Source organism: Stegostoma tigrinum, chromosome 3, assembly GCF_030684315.1.
Source record: "Stegostoma tigrinum isolate sSteTig4 chromosome 3, sSteTig4.hap1, whole genome shotgun sequence".
Classification (NCBI taxonomy): domain Eukaryota; kingdom Metazoa; phylum Chordata; class Chondrichthyes; order Orectolobiformes; family Stegostomatidae; genus Stegostoma; species Stegostoma tigrinum.
Window position 1 is genome coordinate 138,419,420 of NC_081356.1, and position 24,351 is coordinate 138,443,770.

The 24,351-nt window shown below is 45.4% G+C and overlaps 1 protein-coding gene across 1 annotated transcript; it reads right to left on the reverse strand.

Annotated features, from left to right (window-relative positions):
- Nucleotides 1–1,222: 1,222 nt before the first annotated feature.
- skp2 (S-phase kinase-associated protein 2, E3 ubiquitin protein ligase) lies at nt 1,223–24,264 on the reverse strand. Its single transcript, XM_048527206.2, has 10 exons — nt 24,157–24,264; nt 23,842–24,080; nt 14,803–14,920; nt 10,368–10,511; nt 5,616–5,750; nt 3,814–3,912; nt 3,450–3,577; nt 3,059–3,110; nt 2,732–2,839; nt 1,223–2,491 (listed from the first exon to the last, which is right to left on the reverse strand). The coding sequence occupies exons 1-10, from the start codon at nt 24,255–24,257 to the stop codon at nt 2,290–2,292; spliced, it is 1,326 nt and encodes a 441-aa protein (XP_048383163.2). The 5' UTR covers nt 24,258–24,264; the 3' UTR covers nt 1,223–2,289.
- Nucleotides 24,265–24,351: the final 87 nt, after the last annotated feature.

Below are 24,351 nucleotides of genomic sequence, written 5' to 3' on the forward strand. Positions count from 1 at the left end.
CCAATGACTATCGCCCTTCCACTCTTTTTCCCACGCTTCTGTACAGCAGAGCCAGCCACGGTGCCTTGAACCTGGCTACTGCTGCCTCCCCCTGGTGAGCCATCTCCCCTAACAGAATACCTGTTTTGGAGGGAGATGACCGCAGGGGACACCTGCACTGCCTTCCTCCTCTTCCTCTGCCTTTTGGTCACCCATTTGCCATCTCCCTCAGCAATCCTAATCTGCGATCCGACCAAATTGCTAAACGTGCTTTCCACGACCCCCTCAGCATCGCGTATGCTCCAAAGTGAGTCCATCCGCAGCTCCAGAGCCGTCATGCGGTCTAACAAGACCTGCAGCTGGACACACTTCCTGCACGTGAAGGAGTCAGGGACATCAGCCCTGTCCCTGAGCTCCCACATTGAGCAAGAGGAGCACAACACGGGTGTGAGATCCCCTGACATTGTTAAACTTTACTTAGATTAATGAAAAAGGAAGCAAAAAAGTTTTTGCCAATCGCACGATATAAAAAAAACATGCGAAATAGAAAAAGCCTTCCCTTATCCATACACTACCGAGCCCCTTGTTTTTGGTTAGAGGAGGAGGGCGGGTGAGACACTCCATGTCAGCAGCCGCTGCCCAAATAAATGAGGACCGCTCCCGGTCGAGGTAAGCTTTTTAAAGTGGGAAAGACTTACCTTCCCGGCTGCCTCCTGGTGCTCTCTGTCTCGCTCTTCCCGAAAATGAATACCACTAGGCCATTGCGTCCCCACAGAAATATTATAATATTCAAGGCTGTGGGACTCTGTGGGTCACTGGATATTTGTGGTGTACGCTCGATGATATGAACGTACTTCTGTACTGTGTGCTCCTGCGATGTTTTGGGCGTTGAATCACTCGCTGTTTGACACGGAAGTAGTCCTAATGTAGCTTCACCAGGTTGACAGCTCATTTTTGTTCCCCTGCACTTTCCATTGAAATAAATACCAGAGGAAATGATATTGAACTGAAAGTTAGAGATCAAGGGCAAGTGAATTTTGGGACTTGAAACTTGGGTGGATGTTCTCATTTTTTCTCACTATGAAGGCTGACTATCTCTAAAACACTGCCTCAGAAGTGGTAGAGTCACTGAATATCTTTCAGATTGAAATGGATAGATTCTTCGCACAACTCTGCCAAGAACATCATCGTAAATTTCCAGACTGTTGATGAAACTGAGCTTCATATTAGTTTAGACACAGGATTATAACCAAGGCATTTATTAATTTTCATAAAAATAAACAATGCTAATCACTATTCCTAATGCAGCCTAGATTCAGGACACTGATGGTACAAGAAATGGGAGGATTGGGTTGGTTGGTAGGGGTGGGAGGGAGTTGTCTTGGCAGGGGGGGGGTAGTAGTGGGAGGTGGAACAGGGACTGAACCAGATTCTAAAGCATTGATCCAATCTCCTTACGAAGATGCAAAACACTGCAGATGGTGAAAATCTAAAATAAAAACAAAATACTACTGGCATGGGGACCTGCAGAGGTAGAGGTGGGAGAGTGCAGGTGAGCGTCTGTGCATGGAGAATAAGTGAAGAGTGAAGATGGCAATGGCACAGAAAAGTTAAAAGCTGGGATTAAACTGATCGCTGCCGACATTTTCTATGTTTCTATCTGCCTGCCCGAGAATACACAGAGTTGATTTCAGCCAATGAGCTAAAGGTTAATTTTGATAAGTAGCCCCTAATGAGCTGAATCTGTTTCCAGAGGTTTGAACATGCAACTAGTACCTCTGCCATATTAAGTTATTGGTCTTTCAGTCTGATTTTGTCAGTTTACTAAGACTAACAGTTAACAGTTTCTGCTGTGTTTCCACACCAACCGTGATCCCACCAATCAGCGCCCTCCTCTCATGGTGTTCCCCTCCTAGGTTTGTTTCTTGCGTATCACTGCTGAGTGCAAAATTGAAAGCTTTGATATGATGCTTAAAACGGACTGGAATCTTTTTTAACCAACTGAACATTACAAACACTAATCCACTTTAAAAACACGTATTCAAACAAAGAAATTTCCAGTATGGAATCTAATCATGAACCAACTGATCACTTCCTCGTAAATGCTTCATTTCAATCTTGAGGTTTTCTGGTTTCTGGATTTTCATCAATTATCTACTCCTCAGAACAGAGGCAACGTTGATTACTGCACGCACTGAGCATTGATGAGCTGGTGAGTGTGACTGATAGAAAGTGACAGCGCCTGGAACACCTTAAAGTTCTGAACCAGTAGCTGCTTTTTGCTGTGTAGTGTGTAGTGACTGATATTGCTCACAGGTTACGTAGTCCCAACCTGCAGGTAATACCCCAGATTGTCTGCAGCTTCCCGTAGCTGGGCGTGGGCCTGCCGATGCTCGTCAGTGGAAAAGTGTTGATTTTAATTTGAGGAATCAGGTCCTTCACGTTGACCATGGAATCTCGCACAAGTCCATAAATGTTTAGAGTTTTCAGTGTAGTGATCTCACCCAGGGCCCTGTATAGAGCAGCAGACACCATTAAATAATAGGAATTGGGATAGGACTGAGCAAAAACCACCACCAGTGACAACACATTTAACGTGATATTCGTACAGGAGTAGTTCCTAAATGATATCCATACAATCAAATACATCAGGATTCCCCTCTCTGTCTCTAACCCAGGGATCACTGAACAGAACCCTTGTAATTCAGCCATTCGTCTATCAAGCAGAGAGAAAGAGGAGACAGTCACTTACACAAGACTTGCTGGTGAGATCTCATGGCACCTGCTCAAGCCCAGATGCTGGAGGTGAGAGAGGCTGTGGAGAGCGGAGAAACAGCCAGGAGTGAGCATCGTGCTGTCACTGAAGGAGAGAGAAGGAGAACATTTGTGTTAGAGAAACTGGGAGCAATGGGCTTGGAAGGGAAACTCACAGAAATGAGGGATTGACAAATTTGGGGAGAATATAGATGTTACTGAGGTGCGCAGAGGGTTTGGAAGGATGTTGCTGAGGGTTGAGGGTTTGGGGAATGTTACCAGGAGCTTGAAATCATAGTCACTCACTCTGATAACTACTGCTCACCTCAAATCCAGGTCAGTCATCCAGGGACAGCGCCTGCACAAAGCTTCCACATCTACAAACAAGGGAGACATGTTACTCACCAGCACTTTACTCTGACACCTCTTCCACAATCCCTCTCATCCCTGAGACCCTTGCCCTCCTCCCGACATTCCCGCCCTCCTTCCCTTCCCTCCACGTCCCTTGTTCTCATTCTGAGATCTTTGTCCTGCCCCCTGTCCTTCCTCCCTCTGGGACACTCGCCTTCACTGCTGCATTAGCCCATACCTTGACAGCATTAGCATGGCGTTCTGGGTTACCGGCCAGTGAGATGTCCACAGGCCCTGTGTGTGTGGGACTGGGGGAATGATGATGCTGATGGCTGTGCTGTGAGTGAGAGCTGGCCCCTACCTACCAGAGTTGTGGAGACTGCGCCTGTAGCCACTAATGTTCAGCTGGGTCACGCTGTCAGGAATCTGTGAGACTATGGCCTGGATGTGTTGAGAGCTGAACTTGCACCACGAAATGTTTAACTCATTCAGCCTGGGAGAGACAGAGACCGAGCGTGAAAACAGACAGACCAAACTGTGAGACTGCAATACTTGAAAAGAATCCCAAATCAAACATCATCCCCAACTCCAGAACTAGCCCCTCCCACACTAAATCACTCTCACACTCTTCCCCTGCAAACACGGACATGACCTTCCTTATCATGTACCTCCCCCCGCCAAGACACCTAGACGACTTCTGCAACACATGCACATACACTGAGTTCTCACCTGGAACAGCTTCTCAACATCTGGCTAACGGCTTGGGCGCCGAAACACGAGCAGCCAGAGAGATTCAAACATAACAAATGCTCACTGCCAGCAATTGCCCTGAAAACAGAAAGACCATCACTCAGGGGCTGGCGCTGACACATGGTGGCAGGTTTAAATTAGACATGGGAGAGGGGATCAGTCAGAAGGGAGGATAATCCAGGTAAATATAGAACGGTGAGCCTGACGTCAGCGGTGGGGAAGCTGCTGGAGAAGATACTGAGGAATAGGATCTATTGACATTTGGAAGAAAATGGGCTCATCAGTGATAGGCAGCATGGTTTTGTACAGGGAAGGTCATGTCTTACCAACTTAATAGAATTCTTTGAGGAAATGACAAAGTTGATAGATGAGGGAAGGGCTGTAGATGTCATATACATGGACTTCAGTAAGGCGTTTGATAAGGTTCCCCATGGTAGGCTGATGAAGGAAGTGAAGTCACATGGAGTCCAGGGTGTACTAACTAGATGGATAGAGAACTGGCTAGGCAACAGGAGACAGAGTTTTCGTGGAAGGGCGTTTCTCAAAATGGAGAACTGTAACCAGTGGTGTACCACAGGGATCCGTGTTGGGACCACTGTTGTTTGTGATGTACATAAATGTTCTGGAGGAAGGGATAGACAGTCTGATTAGCAAGTTTGCAAATGACACTAAGGTTGGTGGAATAGCTGATAGTGAAGGGGACTGTTGGAGAGTGCAGCGGAATATAGATAATTTGGAGAGTTGGACGGAGAAATGGCAGATGGAGCTCAATCCAGGCAATTGCGAGGTGAGGCATTTTGGAAGATCCAATTCAAGAGCGAACTATACAGTAAATGGAAAAATCTGAGGGAAAATTGATGAACAGAGAGATCGGGGTGTTTAGGTCCATTGTTCCCTGAAGGTGGCAACAGGTTGATAGAGTGGTCAAGAAGGCATATGGCATGCTTTCCTTCATCGGACGGGGTATTGAGTACAAGAGCTGGCAGGTCATGTTACAGTTGTATAGGACTTAAGTCTGACCACATTTGGAATACTGCATACAGTTCTGGTCACCACATTATCAAAAGGATGTGGATGCTTTGGAGAGGGTGCAGAGGAGGTTCACCAGGATGTTGCCTGGTATGGAGGGCGCTAGCTATGAAGAAAGGTTGAGTGGATTAGGATTATTTACATTAGAAAGACTGAGATTGAGGGGGGACCTGACTGAGGTCTACAAAATCATGAGAGGTATAGACAAGATGGATAGCAAGAAACTTTGTCCTCCAAGAGTGGGGGACTCAATTATTAGGGGTCATGAGTTCAAAGTGAGAGGAGGAAAGTTTAAGGGAGATATGCATGGAAAATTTTTTACACAGAGGGTGGTGGGTACCTGGAACATGTTGCCAGCGGAGGTGGTAGACGCAGACATGATAGCATCTTTTAAGATGTATCTGGGCAGGTAGCAAATGGACACAGACCGTTAGAAAATAGATGACAGTTTAGACAGAGGATCTGGATCGGCACAGGCTTGGAGGGCTGAAGGGCCTGTTCCTGTGCTGTAATTTTCTTTGTTCTTTTTGTCCTCAGGAGCAGGAAGGGATCAGACGCAGGGGTAAGACGGGGGAGGGGATTAGTCAGAGGGGGTGATTAGACGGAGGGGGTGATTAGACGGAGGGCGTGATTGGATGGAGGGCATGATTGGACAGAGGGCATGATTGGACGGAGGGGGTGATTAGACATGGCGGTGAGGGGGGGAGGGGTTGGGATGGGGCAGGGGTGGGACTATTAGAACATTGCCTCACCTGATGACATCATCGGAAAGTGTGAGAGCTTCAAGACTGAGTCCGCGGAGCTGGTGGCAACGGCGTAGAATCTGGAAGATGGAGGAACTGCTGAGCACAGAATGTGAGAGATCCATGTACTGAAGACAGAGAGACCTGATGGAGACAAGTGAAGCTCAACATCAATGGCAGGAGTCATATAAGGTGAGTAAACAGTGGCAAGTTCCAACATTACAGCTGCTCCCCTAATACATTTATTGAAAACGTTGGCAAAGATCATGTGATCAAAAGATTCCAAACAGCTTTTGAGAAGTTGAAGACAATTTTAACTTGGGGAGATGATAACATTCAGCCGGAGAGTGGTGGGCTTGTGGAATTCATTGCCATGGAGTGCAGTGGAGGCCGGGACGTTGGATGCCTTCAAGGCAGAGATCGACAAATTCTTGATCTCACAAGGAATCAAGGGCTACGGGAAGAGTGCGGGGAAGTGGAGTTGAAATGCCCATCAGCCATGATTTAAATGGCGGAGTGGAGTCGATGGGCCGAATGGCCTTACCTCCACTCCTCTGTCTTATGGTCTTATTTAAACATCTCAGTATTTTGATTTTTACACCCCATGTTTCTCCTTTCTCTCCAAATTCTTGAACCCCTTGTGCCCTAGGAAAGATGTCATGTTGCAGCTGTACAGGACACTGGTTAGGCCACTTTTGGAATAAGGCGTTCGATTCTGGTCTCCCAGCTATAGGAAGGATGTTGTTCAACTTAGAGGGTGCAGAAAAGGTTTACTAGGATGTTGCCAGGTTGGAGAGTTTGAGTTATAGGGAGAAGCTGTAACAGCTGGGGCTATTCCTGGGGCACCGGAGGGTGAAGGGTGACATTTCGGAGATTTATAGAACCACGAGGGGCATGGGTAGGGTGAATAACCCAGGTCTTTATCCTAGGGTGAGGGAGTCCAAAACTACGGGGCATAGGTTTAAGGTGAGAGGGTAAGGGATTTATAAAGGACATGAAGGGGTAACATTTCCACACAGAGGGTGACGCACATATGGAACAAGCTGCCAGAGGAAGTGGTGGATGCTGATACAATTATAACATTTAAACCTGGATGGGTACATGAATAGGAAGGGTAGAAAGGGATATGGTCCAAATGCAGGCAAATGGGACTCTGACAGATTGGGATGTCTGTTCAGCATGGACGAGTTGGACCAAAGGGTCTGTACTTCTATAACTATGTCTATCTGCTTCTTCAAAACATTCAATGTTTTAACCTCAACCATTTTCAAAGACAGGGAATTCCTACATCAGACCTGCCATCTGGCTGATAAACCCTCATTGCACTACTTCCATAGCCAGAACATCCCTCCTCAGATAAGGAGACCAAAGATGCTCACAGTATTGCAGTGTGGTCTCACTAAGGCTTTATGCATTTTGCAGTAAGACATCCCTGCTCCTGCACTTCAATCCTTTCACTATGAAGGCCAATGCATCATTTGTCTTCTTCACCACCTGCTGTGTCTAAAGTTTGCTTCAGTGACTGGTTACAAGGACACCCAGGTCTCACTGCACCTCCTCCTTTACCAATCTGTAGCAATTCAGAAAGTAATCTGCCTTCCTGTTTTTGCTATCAAAGTGGATAACCTCACATTTATCTGTCTGTAGTACAGAGATAATGGGAACTGCAGATGCTGGAGAATTCCAAGATAATAAAATGTGAGGCTGGATGAACACAGCAGGCCAAGCAACATCTCAGGAGCACAAAAGCTGACGTTTCGGGCCTAGACCCTTCATCAGAGAGGGGGATGGGGGGAGGGAACTGGAATAAATAGGGAGAGAGGGGGAGGCGGACCGAAGATGGAGAGTAAAGAAGATAGGTGGAGAGAGTGTAGGTGGGGAGGTAGGGAGGGGATAGGTCAGTCCAGGGAAGACGGACAGGTCAAGGAGGTGGGATGAGGTTAGTAGGTAGCTGGGGGTGCGGCTTGGGGTGGGAGGAAGGGATGGGTGAGAGGAAGAACCGGTTAGGGAGGCACAGACAGGTTGGACTGGTTTTGGGATGCAGTGGGTGGGGGGGAAGAGCTGGGCTGGTTGTGTGGTGCAGTGGGGGGAGGGGACGAACTGGGCTGGTTTAGGGATGCAGTAGGAGAAGGGGAGATTTTGAAACTGGTGAAGTCCACATTGATACCATATGGCTGCAGGGTTCCCAGGCGGAATATGAGTTGCTGTTCCTGCAACCTTCGGGTGGCATCATTGTGGCACTGCAGGAGGCTCATGATGGACATGTCATCTAGAGAATGGGAGGGGGAGTGGAAATGGTTTGCGACTGGGAGGTGCAGTTGTTTGTTGCGGACTGAGCGGAGGTGTTCTGCAAAGCGGTCCCCAAGCCTCCGCTTGGTTTCCCCAATGTAGAGGAAGCCACACCGGGTACAGTGGATGCAGTATACCACATTGGCAGATGTGCAGGTGAACCTCTGCTTAATGTGGAATGTCATCTTGGGGCCTGGGATGGGGGTGAGGGAGGAGGTGTGGGGACAAGTGTAGCATTTCCTGCGGTTGCAGGGGAAGGTGCCGGGTGTGGTGGGGTTGGAGGGCAGTGTGGAGCGAACAAGGGAGTCACGGAGAGAGTGGTCTCTCCAGAAAGCTGACAGGGGAGGGGATGGAAAAATGTCTTGGGTGGTGGGGTCGGATTGTAAATGGCGGAAGTGTCGGAGGATAATGCGTTGTAATAGTAACGAGTGATAGTAACGACATGACCCACTATCACTCATATCCTTACATACAGATGAGGAAGGACACCACTTTGATTGGCACAACACATCCATCCTAGGACAAGCCAAACAGAGACACGCACAAGAATTCCTAGAAGCATGGCATTCCAACCGGAACTCCATCAACAAACACATTGATTTGGAGCCAATCTACCATCCCCTGAGAAAATGAACAGGAAATGACATCACCAATCCAAGGAAACCTAACCAGATAAATAGAAAGCGGGACATAACACCAGCGCTTCATCGGAGGCTCACTGATGATGTTACCTAGAATGGTGACGAAATGTCTGAAAACTAACCTTCCAGCTCAGCGAGCAAACTCACATCCAGAATTGGAACTCTTCCTGAAAGATGGTGGAAACGGATTCCTTGAATATTTTTAAGATTGTGGTTGATTCTTGTTAAAAAGTGAGTGAAAGGTTATGAAGATTAGGCAGGAATGTATATTTGAGGTTACAATCCAACCAGCCATAATCTTATTGAATGATAGAACAGACTTGAAGGGCCGAATGGCCCACACTTGCCTTTGCTAATGTGTAACAACATTGTTTAGCAAAGCTCACCCTTTGCTCACAAGCTATCTGTTTGGCTGAACAACATTGCAACCCCCTCACCATTTTGAACAGTGGTTCCAGGGTCAGGACAATAACAGGATTGTGAAACTCTGTGGCAATGTCACCATAGCAGACAGTAAACCCAAAGCACCCTTTAAGCTCAGGAAATTACAAACCTGCCCCAGGCGTTTATACAGTAACTTTGCAAAGATAAAGACAAGCGAGCGTAACTCAGTGATGGACTGGACTGTGGGATTAGCCGGGAGGTCATGTAGCTGAAGAGAATGGTGACTTCAAACTGTACTGACTTCCTGTACCCGTCTGCTTGCTGTACAGGCTCCTTACCTCACATGATAAGCAGCAATTAGATCAAAATTTGAGGGTGGGCATGGGGAGGGACTTCTTACAAAGTGTGGAGACAAAGAAGGGCTGATGGAATCTGAAGCTGGGCAACGTTGACTGAATCCTACACAGGTATATAAAAATATTAAAACATGTAATGTATTTATCTGATGGGTTACATCAACAAAATTTAATGATACAGTGAAAATGACAATCCTGCTGTATTAGTCTTTGGATTTTGCTGGTGTTTGAGATCACATGAATATTTGGTATTTAGATGGGATCAAATTGGAAATTAATTTGGGGAACCTGGATTTGAGAGCTCCTGCTCCAATCTTTCATAGGTGCTAAATGACTGACCTCACACATGCCTAAAGTAGAAATTCATTGAACTGCATTTTATGCAGTCACCTTGCTGAGGCCTCACCAGAGCTGCGAGCGATGCAGAATAACTGCCAACCTTTACATTCAGCTACCTGTTCATTTGCCTTTTTAATTGCTTTTCATACCTGCCAATTAATGATAAGTGATTAATATCTATCAGACTCTATATCAGTCTGTTCTCCCAGGCTACCCAGTCTTTGTCTAGCTCACTGTGTTGTGGAGAGACCGAAGAACAAAGGACCAAGTCATATGGCCTCACCTTCAATAACGTCTACACCAACTCCACTTTCACATGCTATTTCCACAACCTCTGCATTTTTATTGGTCTCTGCCTTCAATAAACTCAAAAATAAATTCAAAAATGGTAACAAATTCAGAGCAGAAGTAGGCTTTTTCTTGAGCCTGCTCCCTGTAGGTTTTGTCAATTCCATATTCCCGTCCATGCCTTGACTCTCTTCTCTAACAAGAACCTATCCACAATGACCCCACCTCCACAGTCTCCTGAGGCAGAGTGTTCCTAAGTTAACACAATCCTCAGAGACAAAAAGGATTCTGCTCATCTACATCCCAAAACAGTATCCACTAAACTTAAATCAATGTTCTCTCGTTCTGGACTGACCCACAAGACGAAACATCCTTTTCCATGCCCACCTTGTCAAGGACCATTCAGGGCTTTTTTCAGTCAGGTGACAAGGTACATTACAGTCTGAGCCAGATATTTGTCTCACCTTTCATCTTTGAACATGGGATCTCCGAGGAAGGAGCAGGGACTCCTGAAGACCACGACACCAGCTCCTAGCAGTTGGCCCACAGTCCCAGGGGATAGATTCCCCTTGCTCAAATCCACACTATACCACAGGGATTTGTCAAACCTGCTTTGTAAAAGCACATGGTTAAACAGTAAAATCAAACAACAGAACGGAATGAGCCCGGAGAAGAATCACACTTCAAAAGGCTATAACTCAATCCCAGGTCTCTGTTATTCAATATGCAAACACTTCTCTTCCGATCCCGTGATTAAATTCCATCCTGTAATTTATTATTGTGATTTTTTTTTTCTATTTGCTAATGGCATATAGCAATCAATGGCATTTACTGCTCATCTCAGGTTACCCTTGAGAAGGTGGTAGTGAGCTGCCTTCTTGAACAACTGCATCTACCTAGGTAGACCTACAGTGCCCTTATGGAGGGAATTCTAGCATTTTTGACCTAGTGACACTGAAGGAACAGTGATATATTTCCAAACCAGGGTAGTTGTTTAGCACAGTTGGCTGATCTGGAAGGCAGAATAACACCAGTAACAGGGGTTCAATTCTCATGCCAGTTGAGGTAACCACAAAGGACTCTCCTTGTCAGTTTCTTCCCTTACCTAAGGCATAGTGACCCTTAGATTAAACCATCATCAGTCATCTCTCTGTAATGTGAGAACAGCCCCATGGCCCTCTTGAACTACAGCGACTTTACCTTTGCAATGACTGTTCCAAGGTCATTCATACTCAAACTCACTTTTAATGTTTTAACGAAGATTTGTAACTCAGGTTGTGGTTGGATTATTGGTTGGTTTGCTGAGCAGACTAGTTTTCATGCAAACGTTCTATCTCACTTCTAGATGACATTGTCAGGGCTGTGTAGCCTCTGCTGAAGTGCTGTTGTTCTCTCCCACTCTGAATTTATATGGTGTGGTCTGTCATGGTGGTTAGTCTTGTTTCCAGTTTTGAAAGGTAGTGGGATGAAGATGGGGCCTATTTCAACATAAAGACTGAAAGAACTGCGGATGCTATAAATCAGGAACAAAAACAGAAGTGGCTGGAAATGCTCAGCAGGTCTGGCAGAACAGTGAGGAAGGATCACCAGACCCAAAATGTTAACTTTATTTCAACATGTTTACTTATTGTATCAGTGGTTGAAAACCAGGCCTCCAGGAATTCTTGTGCTTATCTTTCTCTCACTTGTCCTAGTAATGTAACTTTGTCCCAGTTAAATTGATGTCCTTCGATGTTGGAGTGTATTGAAACAAGGAAGAGATGCTCGTACTGTTTTGCTGCGAGTTGGTGTTCATGTATCCTGGTGGCGAGTTTCCTGCCCATCTGTCCTATGCAGTGTTTCTCACAGTTGCTGCACGGTATTTTGTGTATCACATTTGTCCTGCTCATTGTAGGTATGGGGTCTTTTGTCTTTGAGAATAGCTGGCAAAGTGTGGCTGTTAGTTTGTGTGCTATCCTTATTCCAAGAGGTTGTAGGAGTCTTGCAGTCAGTTCTGATGTGTATCTAAGATAGGGTCAGGTAGCCAATGTGTTGGGACATAGAGTGTCTTCTTGGTGTTGCTTATTTGCCAAGCATTGGCAGATGAAGCTCTTAGGACAACCATTGTTTGCAAAAACTCTGTACAGGTGTCCTCTTCGGTTTGCTCAGCTCTGGGGTGTTGCAGTGAGTTATCGCTCATTTAAACAGAGTCTTGACACAGCTCTGTTTGTGGATGGTGGTTATTGTTGTAATTAAGGGTTTGGTCTGTGGGTGTAGCGTTTCTGTATATGCTGGTCAGGAATTCACTTGTTTGTTCGTTCTGTCATTACGTCTTGAAGTGGGGAGTTGAGTGTCGTTCTCTTCTTCCCTGCTGAATTTGATCCCGGTGATCATACTGTTAATAAGGTGGTGTGTTTCTTCTAACTTTGCTCGTTTAATGATCAGGAAGGTATCATCCACGTATCTAACCGCTAGTTTAGGCTGGATCTGGGGAGGACTGTAAAGTTCCAGTCTTTGCAATAACAGCTTCCACCTTTAGCCCCCAGATGGGTGAATGCATAGACTCATCCATCAATTTGCTCACATACCTGGCTGTTGAAGACAAAGTGTGTGGTAAGGCATAGGTCGAGTAATTTTAGCATGTTGTCCTTGCTGATGGTTTCGTCAGAGGTTTGTGGTTTCAGATTGGCCAGGAATGTGGTCTGTGTCTTTTTTGCTAGTGTCATGTCGATAGAGGGGAATAGTGCTATAATGTCGAAAGAGACTATTGTTTCCTCCTTGTTGATTTTTATCTTCCTGATGTAGTCCAGGAATTCCTGTGCTGAGTGCATGGAGTGGATTGATCTGTCGCTGAGGTGTTTTAGTCTCTGCTGTAAGTCCTTGGGTAGGCTGTGGGTCGGCATGCCTGGCAGAGGGGGATGACAGGGATGTCAGGTTTGTGTACTTTGGGTAGTCTGTAGAATTAGGGGGTGTTTGATCCACCAGGTTTCATTTTTAGGAAGTCTGTTCTTGTTATTTGTCCTGCCTGTTGTAATTTCTTCAGTGTGTAGGTGATTCTGTTCTCTAACTCTGGTGCGGGCTCTGACTCCCTCTGTTGGTAAATGCTGGTATCTGTAAGTAGTTTTTGTGCTTTGTTCATTATAATCGCCAAGTAGCCTTTTGTCCGTTGATAAGATTATGATGTTCCCGTCTTCCTCTAGTCCTTTGAGGGCTTTCCTTTCTGATTTATTGAGTGTGTTTGCCTGGCTTCTCCTGTTCAGTGTAGGGGCTATGGTTTGACAGATGGCATGTTGTGTTTCTTCCGTGAGTCCATTAGATTTCAGTGTTGCCTTGAATGTAGCCAGGAAATCCATTTGGTTGGCGTCCTTACAATGAGAGTTAAGTCCCCGTATTAGAACAGCTTTCTTGGTGCCAGTAAGGAGTCTGATAAATTTGTTACCCATGTGTCTGGTTCATTCTTGTCATTGCTATGTATGTGTTTTGTCAAGTTTTTCTCGTTGTGTGAGTCCCTTCTGGGTTCTGGTCCTGTTTTGCATGACCCTAATGGCCTGTTTGAGAGTTGTAGTCCACTGTTGTTGTTCAAGTTCAAGAATAGAGATCTTTGGTGTGAAATTTCTCGTTCATATTTGTTGAAGTGGTTGTGGGCATTTGTTATCATAACTTGTAGCATCCTGTGTCGTGTTGTTCAGCTTGTTTTTCTTGTTTGTGCATTGTTATGGGGGGGGGGGGTTATATTTGACACTGCAAGTGGTTTCTGAGGCATTTATGTGGAAAATGGAGTTGCTCATGGGTAGTACTCAGCTGGTTAGCACAGGTTTCCCATTTTTGGGCTTGTGTGAGCATGTTTTGCCCGTAAGTGTTTAATGTTTTATTACAGACAACTCCAAGAAGACATGGTATGCTCCAACACATTGGCTACCCGACCTTATATTAGAAACACATCAGAACTGACTGCAAGTCTCCTGTGGCCTGTTGGAATAAGGATAGCACACAAACTAGCAGTCACACTTTGCCAGTTACTCTCAAAGACCAAAGACCCTTTACCCACAATGAGTAGGTCAAATGTGATATATAAAATACCATGCAGCAACTGCGAGAAACACTGCATAGGACAGACGGGCAGGAAACCCGCCACCAGGATACATGAACACCAACTCAGATCAAAATGGTCGACCAACTCTTCCTTGTTTCAATATACTCCATCATAGAAGGACATCAATTTAACTGGGACAAAGTTACAGTTCTAGGATAAGCGAGAGAAAGACAAGCACAAGAATTCCTGGAAGCCTGGTTTTCAACCACTGATAAACAAACATGTTGAAAAATACTACATACCACTACAAGTACAAAACCGGAAACAAGACTGCCCACTGTGATGGACAGGACTGTTCAAATTCACAGCAAGACAGAGCAACAGCTGCTACACAGCATTAACAATGTCACCTAGACGAGAGATGAAATGTTTGCATGAAAACTAGCCAGTTCAGCGCACCAACAACTCCAAACTCACTTTTATATTCCAGACATTGTCCACTGCCTCCACGTTCTTGATGTCATCTTATGCATATCTCCACCAGCTTATAGATTCCAGTCTGAAGCAATCCCAGGCACCTGTAATTCTATAGGAATGCCACCTAAACCGCTTGTTTAGATTCCAATCTGTAACTCACTCCTAGCTATTTGTTATTCTTTATTTAAACCACCCCTAAATATAAAACACCTAAATCCCTTCATTAGATTTTGATTGTAACTCCCTCCCAAGTATCTGTTATTTTAAATATAAACCCATGAACTCCTCAATTAGTTTCCAGATGGGGATTCATTTCTGCCCCTTGGCATACTGGGAAGTTGGGTTTTTTGTGATCTATTCAAACACGAATGAGGTTGAATTGCACCTCAAGAGCAGGAGCGGGTACTCACGCAAGCCGGTTCCACCGTTTGCTGACAATTGAGGCTTTCAGGAGATGAGGCAGTGACAGAAAACGGAAAATCACCAAGAGCAGCTCATCTGGTAACTCTCCCCAGGAACAGCTCACACCTGGATAAGAGAGGGAGGCGGAGGAGAGAGAGAGGGAGAAAGGGAGGTGGGAGGAAGAGAAAGAAAGGGGGTGGAGGAGAGAGAAAGGGAGGGAGATGGTGACAGAACGAGAGGGAGATAAACAATAAATGTTGTATAAACATTAAAGGACCCAGTGCTGATGCCTGTGGTACCGCTGCACACCAAGCTCCAGTCACGCAAACAGCTTCCTAGCACTGGTTCTGAGGAACGGTCACCGGACTCAAATGCTAACTCTGATTTCTCTCCACAGATGCTGCCAGACCTGCTGGGCTCTTCCAGCAATTTCTGGTTTTGCTCCTACCACCACCCTCTGTCTCCTGTAACTAAGCCAATTTTAGATCCATCTTGCCACGTTAACATAGATTCCATGAGGTTTTAGCTTCTTTATCAGTCTGCCTTGTGGGACCTTGATAAAGACTTTGCTGAAATCCATATAAAACACATCAACTGCACTATCCTGATGTGCACAACTGGTCACATTTTTGAAAACTTCCATCAGATTTGAGAGGCATTACCACTCTCTGACAAAGCCTTGCTGACTATCCCTGATCAAACCTTGCTTCTCCAAATTTTCTCCTTCAGAAGTTTCTCCAATAGTCTCTCTATGCTGATGTGAGACTCTCTGGTCTTTAGTTTCCTGGTTTATCCTCACCCTCCATTGCGAAAAGTAGAACTGCATTCACTGTCCTCTAGTCCTCTGTGGCCAGAGACCAATTAAACATTTGGATCTGAGCCCTTGTCATTTTCCTCCCTTGCCTCCCACAATAGCTTGGTGTACAACTCGTCCAGACTTGGGGATCCGTCCTCTTTTAAACCCACAAAAACCTCCAGTACCTCCTCACTCGCTATGTCAATTTGCTTAAGAACCTCACAGCCCATCTTCACAAATGCTGTATCTAAATCCTTCTTCAATAAAGACAGATTTAAGTTTCTCATTTAACACCCTACCAATATCCTCTAGCTTCACTCACAGATTGTCCTCTTGGTCCCAAATGGGCTCCACTCTTCCCTTAAATGGTCGTTTTCCACTTAATAGAATTAGAATATCTTAGGACTTGCCTCAATCTGACCTGCTCCCTCTTTGTTCTCCTTATTGCTTTCTTGGGAATCAGAGCAGCAGGTCAGCATGTGGAGTGATTGAGGAGAATGTGGAGGTTATGTCAAGTAAGTCTCTAATAGGAAGAACAGGTGGAGTCAGGTTAATGAGCATGGTGGGACTGGATACCTAAAGAGTGTAACACGTAAACCAGATGACTTTTGAACCTGGGTTACATATGGAACTACAACACTGTACCCAACACAGAAACTTGGTTGAGGAGGGCAGCTCAATATTCCAGAGTTCAGGTGTGATACAGAGGATGTAAAAGGAGTGGGAAGTGGCATTACTGTTTCAGGAGAATGTTACAACTGCATTAAGAGGGGACTTGGGGTCTCATCCAGTGAGGTCATATGAGTAAAAGTCAGGAAGAAGAAAAATGCAATCACAATGATGGGGTTATCCCACTGGCTTCCCATTAGCCAGGGGTAGATAAAAGAAAAAATATGGAAACAGATCATGAAAAGACATAAAAACAGGGTTGTGGTAGTGGGTGATTTTAACTTTCCCTACATTGACTGGGCCTCCTATAATACCAGGGGCTTAGAATGGGAAGAATTTGTTAGAAGTATCCAGGAAGGTTTCTTGAAACAATACGCAGATAGTCCAAATAGAGAAGGGGCAATAATATACCTCGTACTAGGGAATGTGCCTGATCAGGTGACTGAAGTTCGAGTGGGACAGCATTTAGGTTCATTCTTGTGAACCCCCTCTAGACCTGCTCCAACACCAGCGCAGCCTTCCTCAGATATGGGGCCCAAAACTGTTTGCAATATTCCAAATGAGATCTGACCAGAGCCTAAAGCAGCTTCAGCACTATACCTTCTCTCTTGTATTCTTTGCCCTCACTGGCTCTATTTTGTCTAACTTACTCATTACCTCCTCAGAGAATTCTAACAGATTTATTAGGCATGACTTCCCCTCGACACACAGGTGGGGGAAAACTCAGCCCTATTTTACCCTGCACTTCCAAGTGCTCTACAATCTCATCCTTGATAATGGACCCTAAGATCTTATCAATGACAGAGGTCAGGTACCCAGACTATAGCTTCCTGCCTTCTGCCTTTCGCCCTTTCTAAACAGGAGTGTTACATTAGCCATTTTACAGTCCACTGGGAATCTCCCTGTCTCCATTGATTCCTGAAAGATCACCACCCCTGCCTCCACAATCTCCTCAGCTGTCACCTTCAGAACTGTGGGGTGTAGTCCATTTGTTGGGGTGATTTATCTACCTTCAGACCTTTCAGCTTCCCTCAGCAGCTTCTCCTTAGTCATGGCCACTACACTCACCTCAGTCACCGATTCTCTCAAAGTTCTGGTATGCTGCTGTTGTCTTCCAGTGAAGACTGACATAAAGTACCTATTCAGTTCCTCCACCATTTTCTTTATCGAGTTGCAGGTAGACAGGATAGTGAAGAAGGTGTTTGAAATGCTTGCCTTTATTGGTCAGTGTATTGAGTATAGAAGTTAATTTTTATTCATTTAGGCAGAGTTTATTGCCTATCCAATTGCCCAGAAGGCAGTTAGAGTCAACCACATTGCTGAGAGATCATGTTGCAGCTGCACAGGACATTGGTCAGGCCACTACTGGAATACTATGTCCAATTCTGGTCTCCCTGCTAGAGGAAGGATGTTGTGAAACTTGAGAGAATGCAGAAAGGATTTACTAGGATGTTGGCAGGGTTGGAGGGTTTGAGCTACAGGGAGAGGCTGAATAGGCTGGGGCTATTTTCCCTGGACTGTTGGAGGCTAGGGGGTGATGGGAGTATTGGTCTGCTCACCGATCCCAATTTGTTTGTACAGACATTTCGTCATATGCTAGGTAACATCATTAGTGGAGTCTCTGATGATGTGATGTTATTCTAATCTGCTTAGAATTTGTACTATCTGGTCCATTATGGTGAGCACTGTTATTTCTGGCTTTGATCTGTATGGATTTATATATGGCGTCCAATTCTCTCTACCTGTTGATTGAAGAGTCTTGTTGTCAGTTCTGATATATTCTTGACGTCGGACAATGTGGTCAGTGTGTTTGATCATACTGTGTCCCTCCTGTTCTGGTTTGTTTTGTAAGCGTTGGTGGACGAAGCTGTGGAGATATCAGTTTAAAGCGAGCATTTTGTACAAGTGTTCTACCGCTTCCTGGCGTAGTTCTGAGGTGTTGCAGTGTATCCTGGCCCATTCAAAGTGTGCTAATGCAGCTTTGTTTGTGGACAGTGGGGTAGTTGCTGTGGGAGTTGAGGATTTGATCTGTATGGGTTGATTTTCTGTACACGGAGGTGTGGAACTCCCCATTTGTCCATCGCTCTGCTTTAACATCCAGAAGCGGAAGTTCTTGTGAATTCAATCCCTGTGAATACGCTGCTGATGAGGTGATTAGTCTCTTCTAATTTATTGCATTTAATAATGACAAATATGTTGTCTATGTACCGGATCCACAGTGTAGGTTGAACGTGGGGGAGGGTGGTTATTTTTGTCATTGCATGACTGCTGCTGCGATGAGTCCTGAGATGGGTGATCCCATTGGTGTACTGCTGATCTGTTTGTATATCTGACTATTAAAAAGATAAAGTGTGTGGTGAGGCAGAGATCTAGTAATTTAAGTACATTGTCATTGCTGGAGGAGCTGCTAGTCTGCATTGCTGTTTCCTCTAGTAATATGGCCACTGTTTCTTTAGCTAGTGGGATGTCAACTGATGTGAATAAAGCTATGACATCAAAGGATGCATAATCTCGTCATCACTGATTTTTATGTTCTTGAGGTTATCGAGGAAATCTGGGATTGAGCGGATAGAATGAGGTGACCCGTCTATTAGGTGTTTCAGTCTGTGTTGTAGGTCCTTGGCCAGTTTGTGTGAAGGCGTGCCTGGTAGGGAAACAATAGATCTGAGAAGGATGTCTGCCTTACGTACTTTAGGCAGTCTACAGAATCGGAGGGTGGTTGTGCCTTCTGGTTGCATTTTCATAAAGTCTGTTTTGGTTATCTGCCCTGCATTCATTAGCTGCTTTCGTGTCAGGGTGATTCTATTACTGAGCTGTGATGTTGGGTTTATCGCCACTTGTCATTAAGTGGTTGTATCTGCAAGCAATGCCTGTGTTTTCTTAACGCAGTCTGGTTTGTTCATAAAGATAGTCAGGCACCCTTTCGTCTGCTAGTAAGATTATGATGTTCTTGTCTTCCTTGTGTTTACCTCGCACTTCTCTCTCTGCTGTGGTCAGGTTGTCCCCTTTGTTCTTTCTGTGTAATGTGGGGATTATTTTATAAGGGGTGATCTTACGGAGGTTTGTAAGTCATAAGGGGCATGGACAGGGTAAATAAACAAGGTCTTTTGCCCAAGGTTGGGGGGGGGGGGGGGGGGGGGAGTCCAAAACAATAGGGGCACATGTTTAAGGCGAGAGGGAAAAGATTTAAAAGGGATCTAAGGGGCAACTTTTTCAGAGGGTGGTGCGTGTATGGAATGAGCTGCCAGAGCATGTGGTGGAGGCTGGTACAATTACAACATTCAAAAGGCATCTGCATGGGTACAAGACTAGGAAGGGTTTAGAGGAATATGGGCCCAATTCTGGCAAATGGGACTAGATTAATTTACGATATCTGGTCAGCATGGATGAGTAGGACTGAAGAGTCTGTTGCTGCGCTCTCTGTCTCTAATGATGTGGAGGTGCCAGTTTTAGACCAGCGTGGACAAAGTGAGAGGTGACATGACACATCTGATGAAGGGGCTGCACTCCAAAAGCTTGAGAGTTCAAATAAACTTGTTGGACTGTAACCTGGTGTCATGTGACTTCTGTCTATGACTTCTCCAGGTACTACTTTGGCCAGATCCTGACATATTTTAATAAAATTTATATATATACATATACATATTTTAAACTCTGGGGTCTGTTGTGACGGATTGCCTCAAATCCGGGTTTCCTCCGTGGTGGAACATATATGGGGTCGAGTTGTGAGGGGTAGGTCATGCCTTACAAACCTTATCGAGTTTTTTGAGGATGTGACTAGTAAGGTTGATGAGGGTCAAGCTGTGGATGTGGTGTATATGGACTTCAGTAAGGCATTTGATAAGGTTCCCCATGGAAGGCTCATTCAGAAGGTCAGGAGGAATGGGATACAGGGGAACTTAGCTGCTTGGATACAGAATTGGCTGGCCAACAGAAGACAGCGAGTGGTAGTAGAAGGAAAATATTCTGCCTGGAAGTCAGTGGTGAGTGGGGTTCCACAGGGCTCTGTCCTTGGGCCTCTACTGTTTGTAATTTTTATTAATGACTTGGACGAGGGAATTGAAGGATGGGTCAGCAAGTTTGCAGACGACACAAAGGTCGGAGGTGTCGTTGACAGTGTAGAGGGCTGTTGTAGGCTGCAGCGGGACATTGACAGGATGCAGAGATGGGCTGAGAGGTGGCAGATGGAGTTCAACCTGGATAAATGCGAGGTGATGCATTTTGGAAGGTCGAATTTGAAAGCTGAGTACAGGATTAAGGATAGGATTCTTGGCAGCGTGGAGGAACAGAGGGATCTTGGTGTGCAGATACATAGATCCCTTAAAATGGCCACCCAAGTGGACAGGGTTGTTAAGAAAGCATATGGTGTTTTGGCTTTCATTAACAGGGGGATTGAGTTTAAGAGTCGTGAGATCTTGTTGCAGCTCTATAAAACTTTGGTTAGACCGCACTTGGAATACTGCGTCCAGTTCTGGGCGCCCTATTATAGGAAAGATGTGGATGCTTTGGAGAGGGTTCAGAGGAGGTTTACCAGGATGCTGCCTGGACTGGAGGGCTTATCTTATGAAGAGAGGTTGACTGAGCTCGGTCTCTTTTCATTGGAGAAAAGGAGGAGGAGAGGGGACCTAATTGAGGTATACAAGATAATGAGAGGCATAGATAGAGTCGATAGCCAGAGACTATTTCCCAGGGCAGAAATGGCTAGCACGAGGGGTCATAGTTTTAAGCTGGTTGGTGGAAAGTATAGAGGGGATGTCAGAGGCAGGTTCTTTACGCAGAGAGTTGTGAGAGCATGGAATGCGTTGCCAGCAGCAGTTGTGGAAGCAAGGTCATTGGGGTCATTTAAGAGACTGCTGGACATGCATATGGTCACAGAAATTTGAGGGTGCATCCATGAGGATCAATGGTCGGCACAACATTGTGGGCTGAAGGGCCTGTTCTGTGCTGTACTGTTCTATGTTCTATGTTCTATGTTCTATGAGTTCAATGTGTTTATTAATAGCCTGCTTCGTGGAGTGCCACACTTCCAGGAATTCTCATGTTTGTCTCTGCCTAGCCTGTCCCAGGACCTTGGTGTTGTCCAGTTGAAGTTGTGGTTTAAAATCCAGGCAGAAAGACACACTGACGTTTCATAGCAGACTGCACTGAGGATGTTACCCAGCATGGTAACGAAACGTCTGTGGAACAACAAACCAGCTCGACGAGCCAAACACCCACAACCTGAGCTACAAATCTACTCCAAAACCTAAGATCCCTCCTTATGCAGCTGGGCCGCCCACTTTGCCCTTGCTGTGTTCCATAGTGGAACCCACGCTGTCATTGTTTTCTAACCCAGAAAAGCAGTCAACAAATAGGATGCCCTCTGGGGTTTTCCAGTCTGCCTGCCTTGCCTCACTTCTCTGCCCAAGTCTCTACTCCCCCTCCCAATTTGTCTAATAATTCAACAAACATATGAACACTAAATTTTATTTGAGAAAGGAATCTAATATTGACAAGCAAATAGTGGTCATTAACTGAAGATTCACCTGCATTTCCATAAAGAGACCAAATTTATAATTGTTGGATTAGGAACTGCATGTTTGTTATTTACAACCCTGTCTATAAAAATAAATATGTTTTAATTCAGAAATCATAACTGAAACCAAAGAGGGACAACAAATAGAAAACAAACGGAAAAAACAAATATGAGAATAGATATGTAAGAGATTACTGAAAACAAACATTTACCCTTCTCAGGTTGCGACTGGTGACAGTATAATGGGAAAGCAAAATTAATTTCAGTTGCAACTTTCCTTTTGCAAAACCGTATTTGTCTCATCACACTGCACTTCTAAATAAAATTTCGCTCAGGAGATTCCAACATTCTCCAATCATGGTCAGAGTATCTACTATCTCAGCAGCATTGTCCTTCTCAGAATCTGTGAAAGTAAGCCATCGGGTCGTGAGGATTTTAAAACATTTGTTCATGGAATGTGGATGCCATTGGCAAGGGAGATGGTTGGTGTCTGCCCTATATTGCCCTGAAACTGAGAGACTCATTTAGCCATTTCAGAAGGCAGTTAAGAGTCAAACCGTTGCTGTGGGTTTGCAGACCAGACAATTTCATTCACTAAATCCTTTCGGGGAAGAAGATTTTCATTCTCACAGAATTGCCATCATTATTGAGGGCGTATTTCAGTTCCACATTTAGTAATTGGATTGAAATTGCAGCAGTGGCCGTGGTAGGATTTGAAGTGTCTTCAAATCACGACCTGGGCTCTTGGATTAATTGTCCAGTGAACACCACTCCCTGAAAATTTCTCTGCCAGCCACTCACCACCCTGACATGGAAATATATCACCATTCTTAGATCAAAATCTGGAATTCCCTCCCACAGGGCATTGTGGGTCAACCAACAGCACACGGACTGCAGCGATTTAAGAAGCCAGCTCACCACACATTCTCAGGGCGGCAACACATTCTCAGGGCGGCAAGTGGGGACAGGAGATAAATAGCGAGTTTTGAGAAGATTTGTAGCTCAGGTTGAGGTTCTGGATGTGATTTTGCTCACTGAGCTGGAAGGTTAGTTTTCAGACGTTTCGTCACCATTCTAGGTAACATCATCAGTGAGCCTCCGGTGAAGCGCTGGTGTTATGGTGTTATGAAATAGAAAGTGGGACATAACACCAGCGCTTCGTCGGAGGCTCACTGATGATGTTACCTAGAATGGTGACGAAACGTCTGAAAACTAACCTTCCAGCTCAGTGAGCAAACTCACATCCACAGGTGATAAATGCTGGCCCAGACAGCAACATCCACATCCCATGAATGAATAAAACAAAACATTACCACTTCCAACAATCTCTCTCGTAATAATATAACTGGTTTCTAGGCTAGATTATGTGATTTTCAAAATGGAATTCAGTGGCACTGTGATCACTATCTCCAAGTAGACCAATTACAATTATATTACTGTTTAAACGTGCCTGATTACAGAATATTTGATGCAAAATAACTTTGTCTCTAGTTGATTCCAGTATGTTTTGCTTCAGGAAATGGTCATGAAAGGTTTCTACAAATTTATCTTCTGGGCTATCTTTGCTAATCTCAGTTTGTATAAAGATTAGAGTATGCTACACAATGATTACACACGTTATTTGTTTTGACAAATGCTGTTTATTTATTCCAATTTCAACAATTTCATTCTGGACTTGAAACCCTGGCACTGTTTCTTTCTCCAGATTCTGCCAGACTTAATAGGTTTCTCCAATACTTTGTCTTTGTTTCAGGCACGATGGATTAACAATGAACAACTCCCACTAGATCATCAGATACCTTCAAGATGTTTGTCTACAGATTTAAGAGTGCTGGGGGGTGGGGACAGCGAGGTCAGAATGCTCTGAAGAAAAACAGCTTTGTACCCTGCATCCCACTTGGTTTGACAAAGACACGACACAGAGATAACACGGTGTGGAGCTGGATAAACACAGCAGGCCGAGCAGCATCTCAGGAGCACAAGCCCCACACACCGTGTTATCTCGGATTCTCCAGCATCTGCAGTTCCCCATTACCTCCGACACATTCACAACCAGCTGCTGTGTACCTGATGGAGAATGGGCACTCTTCCGAAACCTCTTGGAGACCACCTGGTTCTCCTTCCCCCGGCAGCTCCTGGGACGTTTTGGTGGAGCAGCTCGATCTGAAGGCTCCGCTGCTCTGTTTGTTTTCTCCTCGATCAGGCGGACCCCCATCACCGTCATTAACGAGCGGGTCTCAGCGAGGTCCCAGCTCCACGGGACTGTGCTTGGGCCGCAGCTCGATGGTGTCACCTCCTGCAACACACTGAGGGAGACGATCGGTCACTATCCGACCCCAAACACTGCCCGGACACAGAGCTCCGGTCAATCCTTACACTCACCGTGTATCCTTCCCGGGCTCAGGCCCACCCTCCGAGCCGATCCGGGCCCGGGCCCTCTCCCTCTCCCTCTCCCTCGCCCCCTTCCACCTCCCCGTATCCATCTCTCCCCCTTGCTTTTCCGGCGGGAAGTTCGAACTCCGCGCGCTAACCGGATGCCGGGTTTGATTGGCTGTCTTGGGAAGGGGGCGTGGCCAC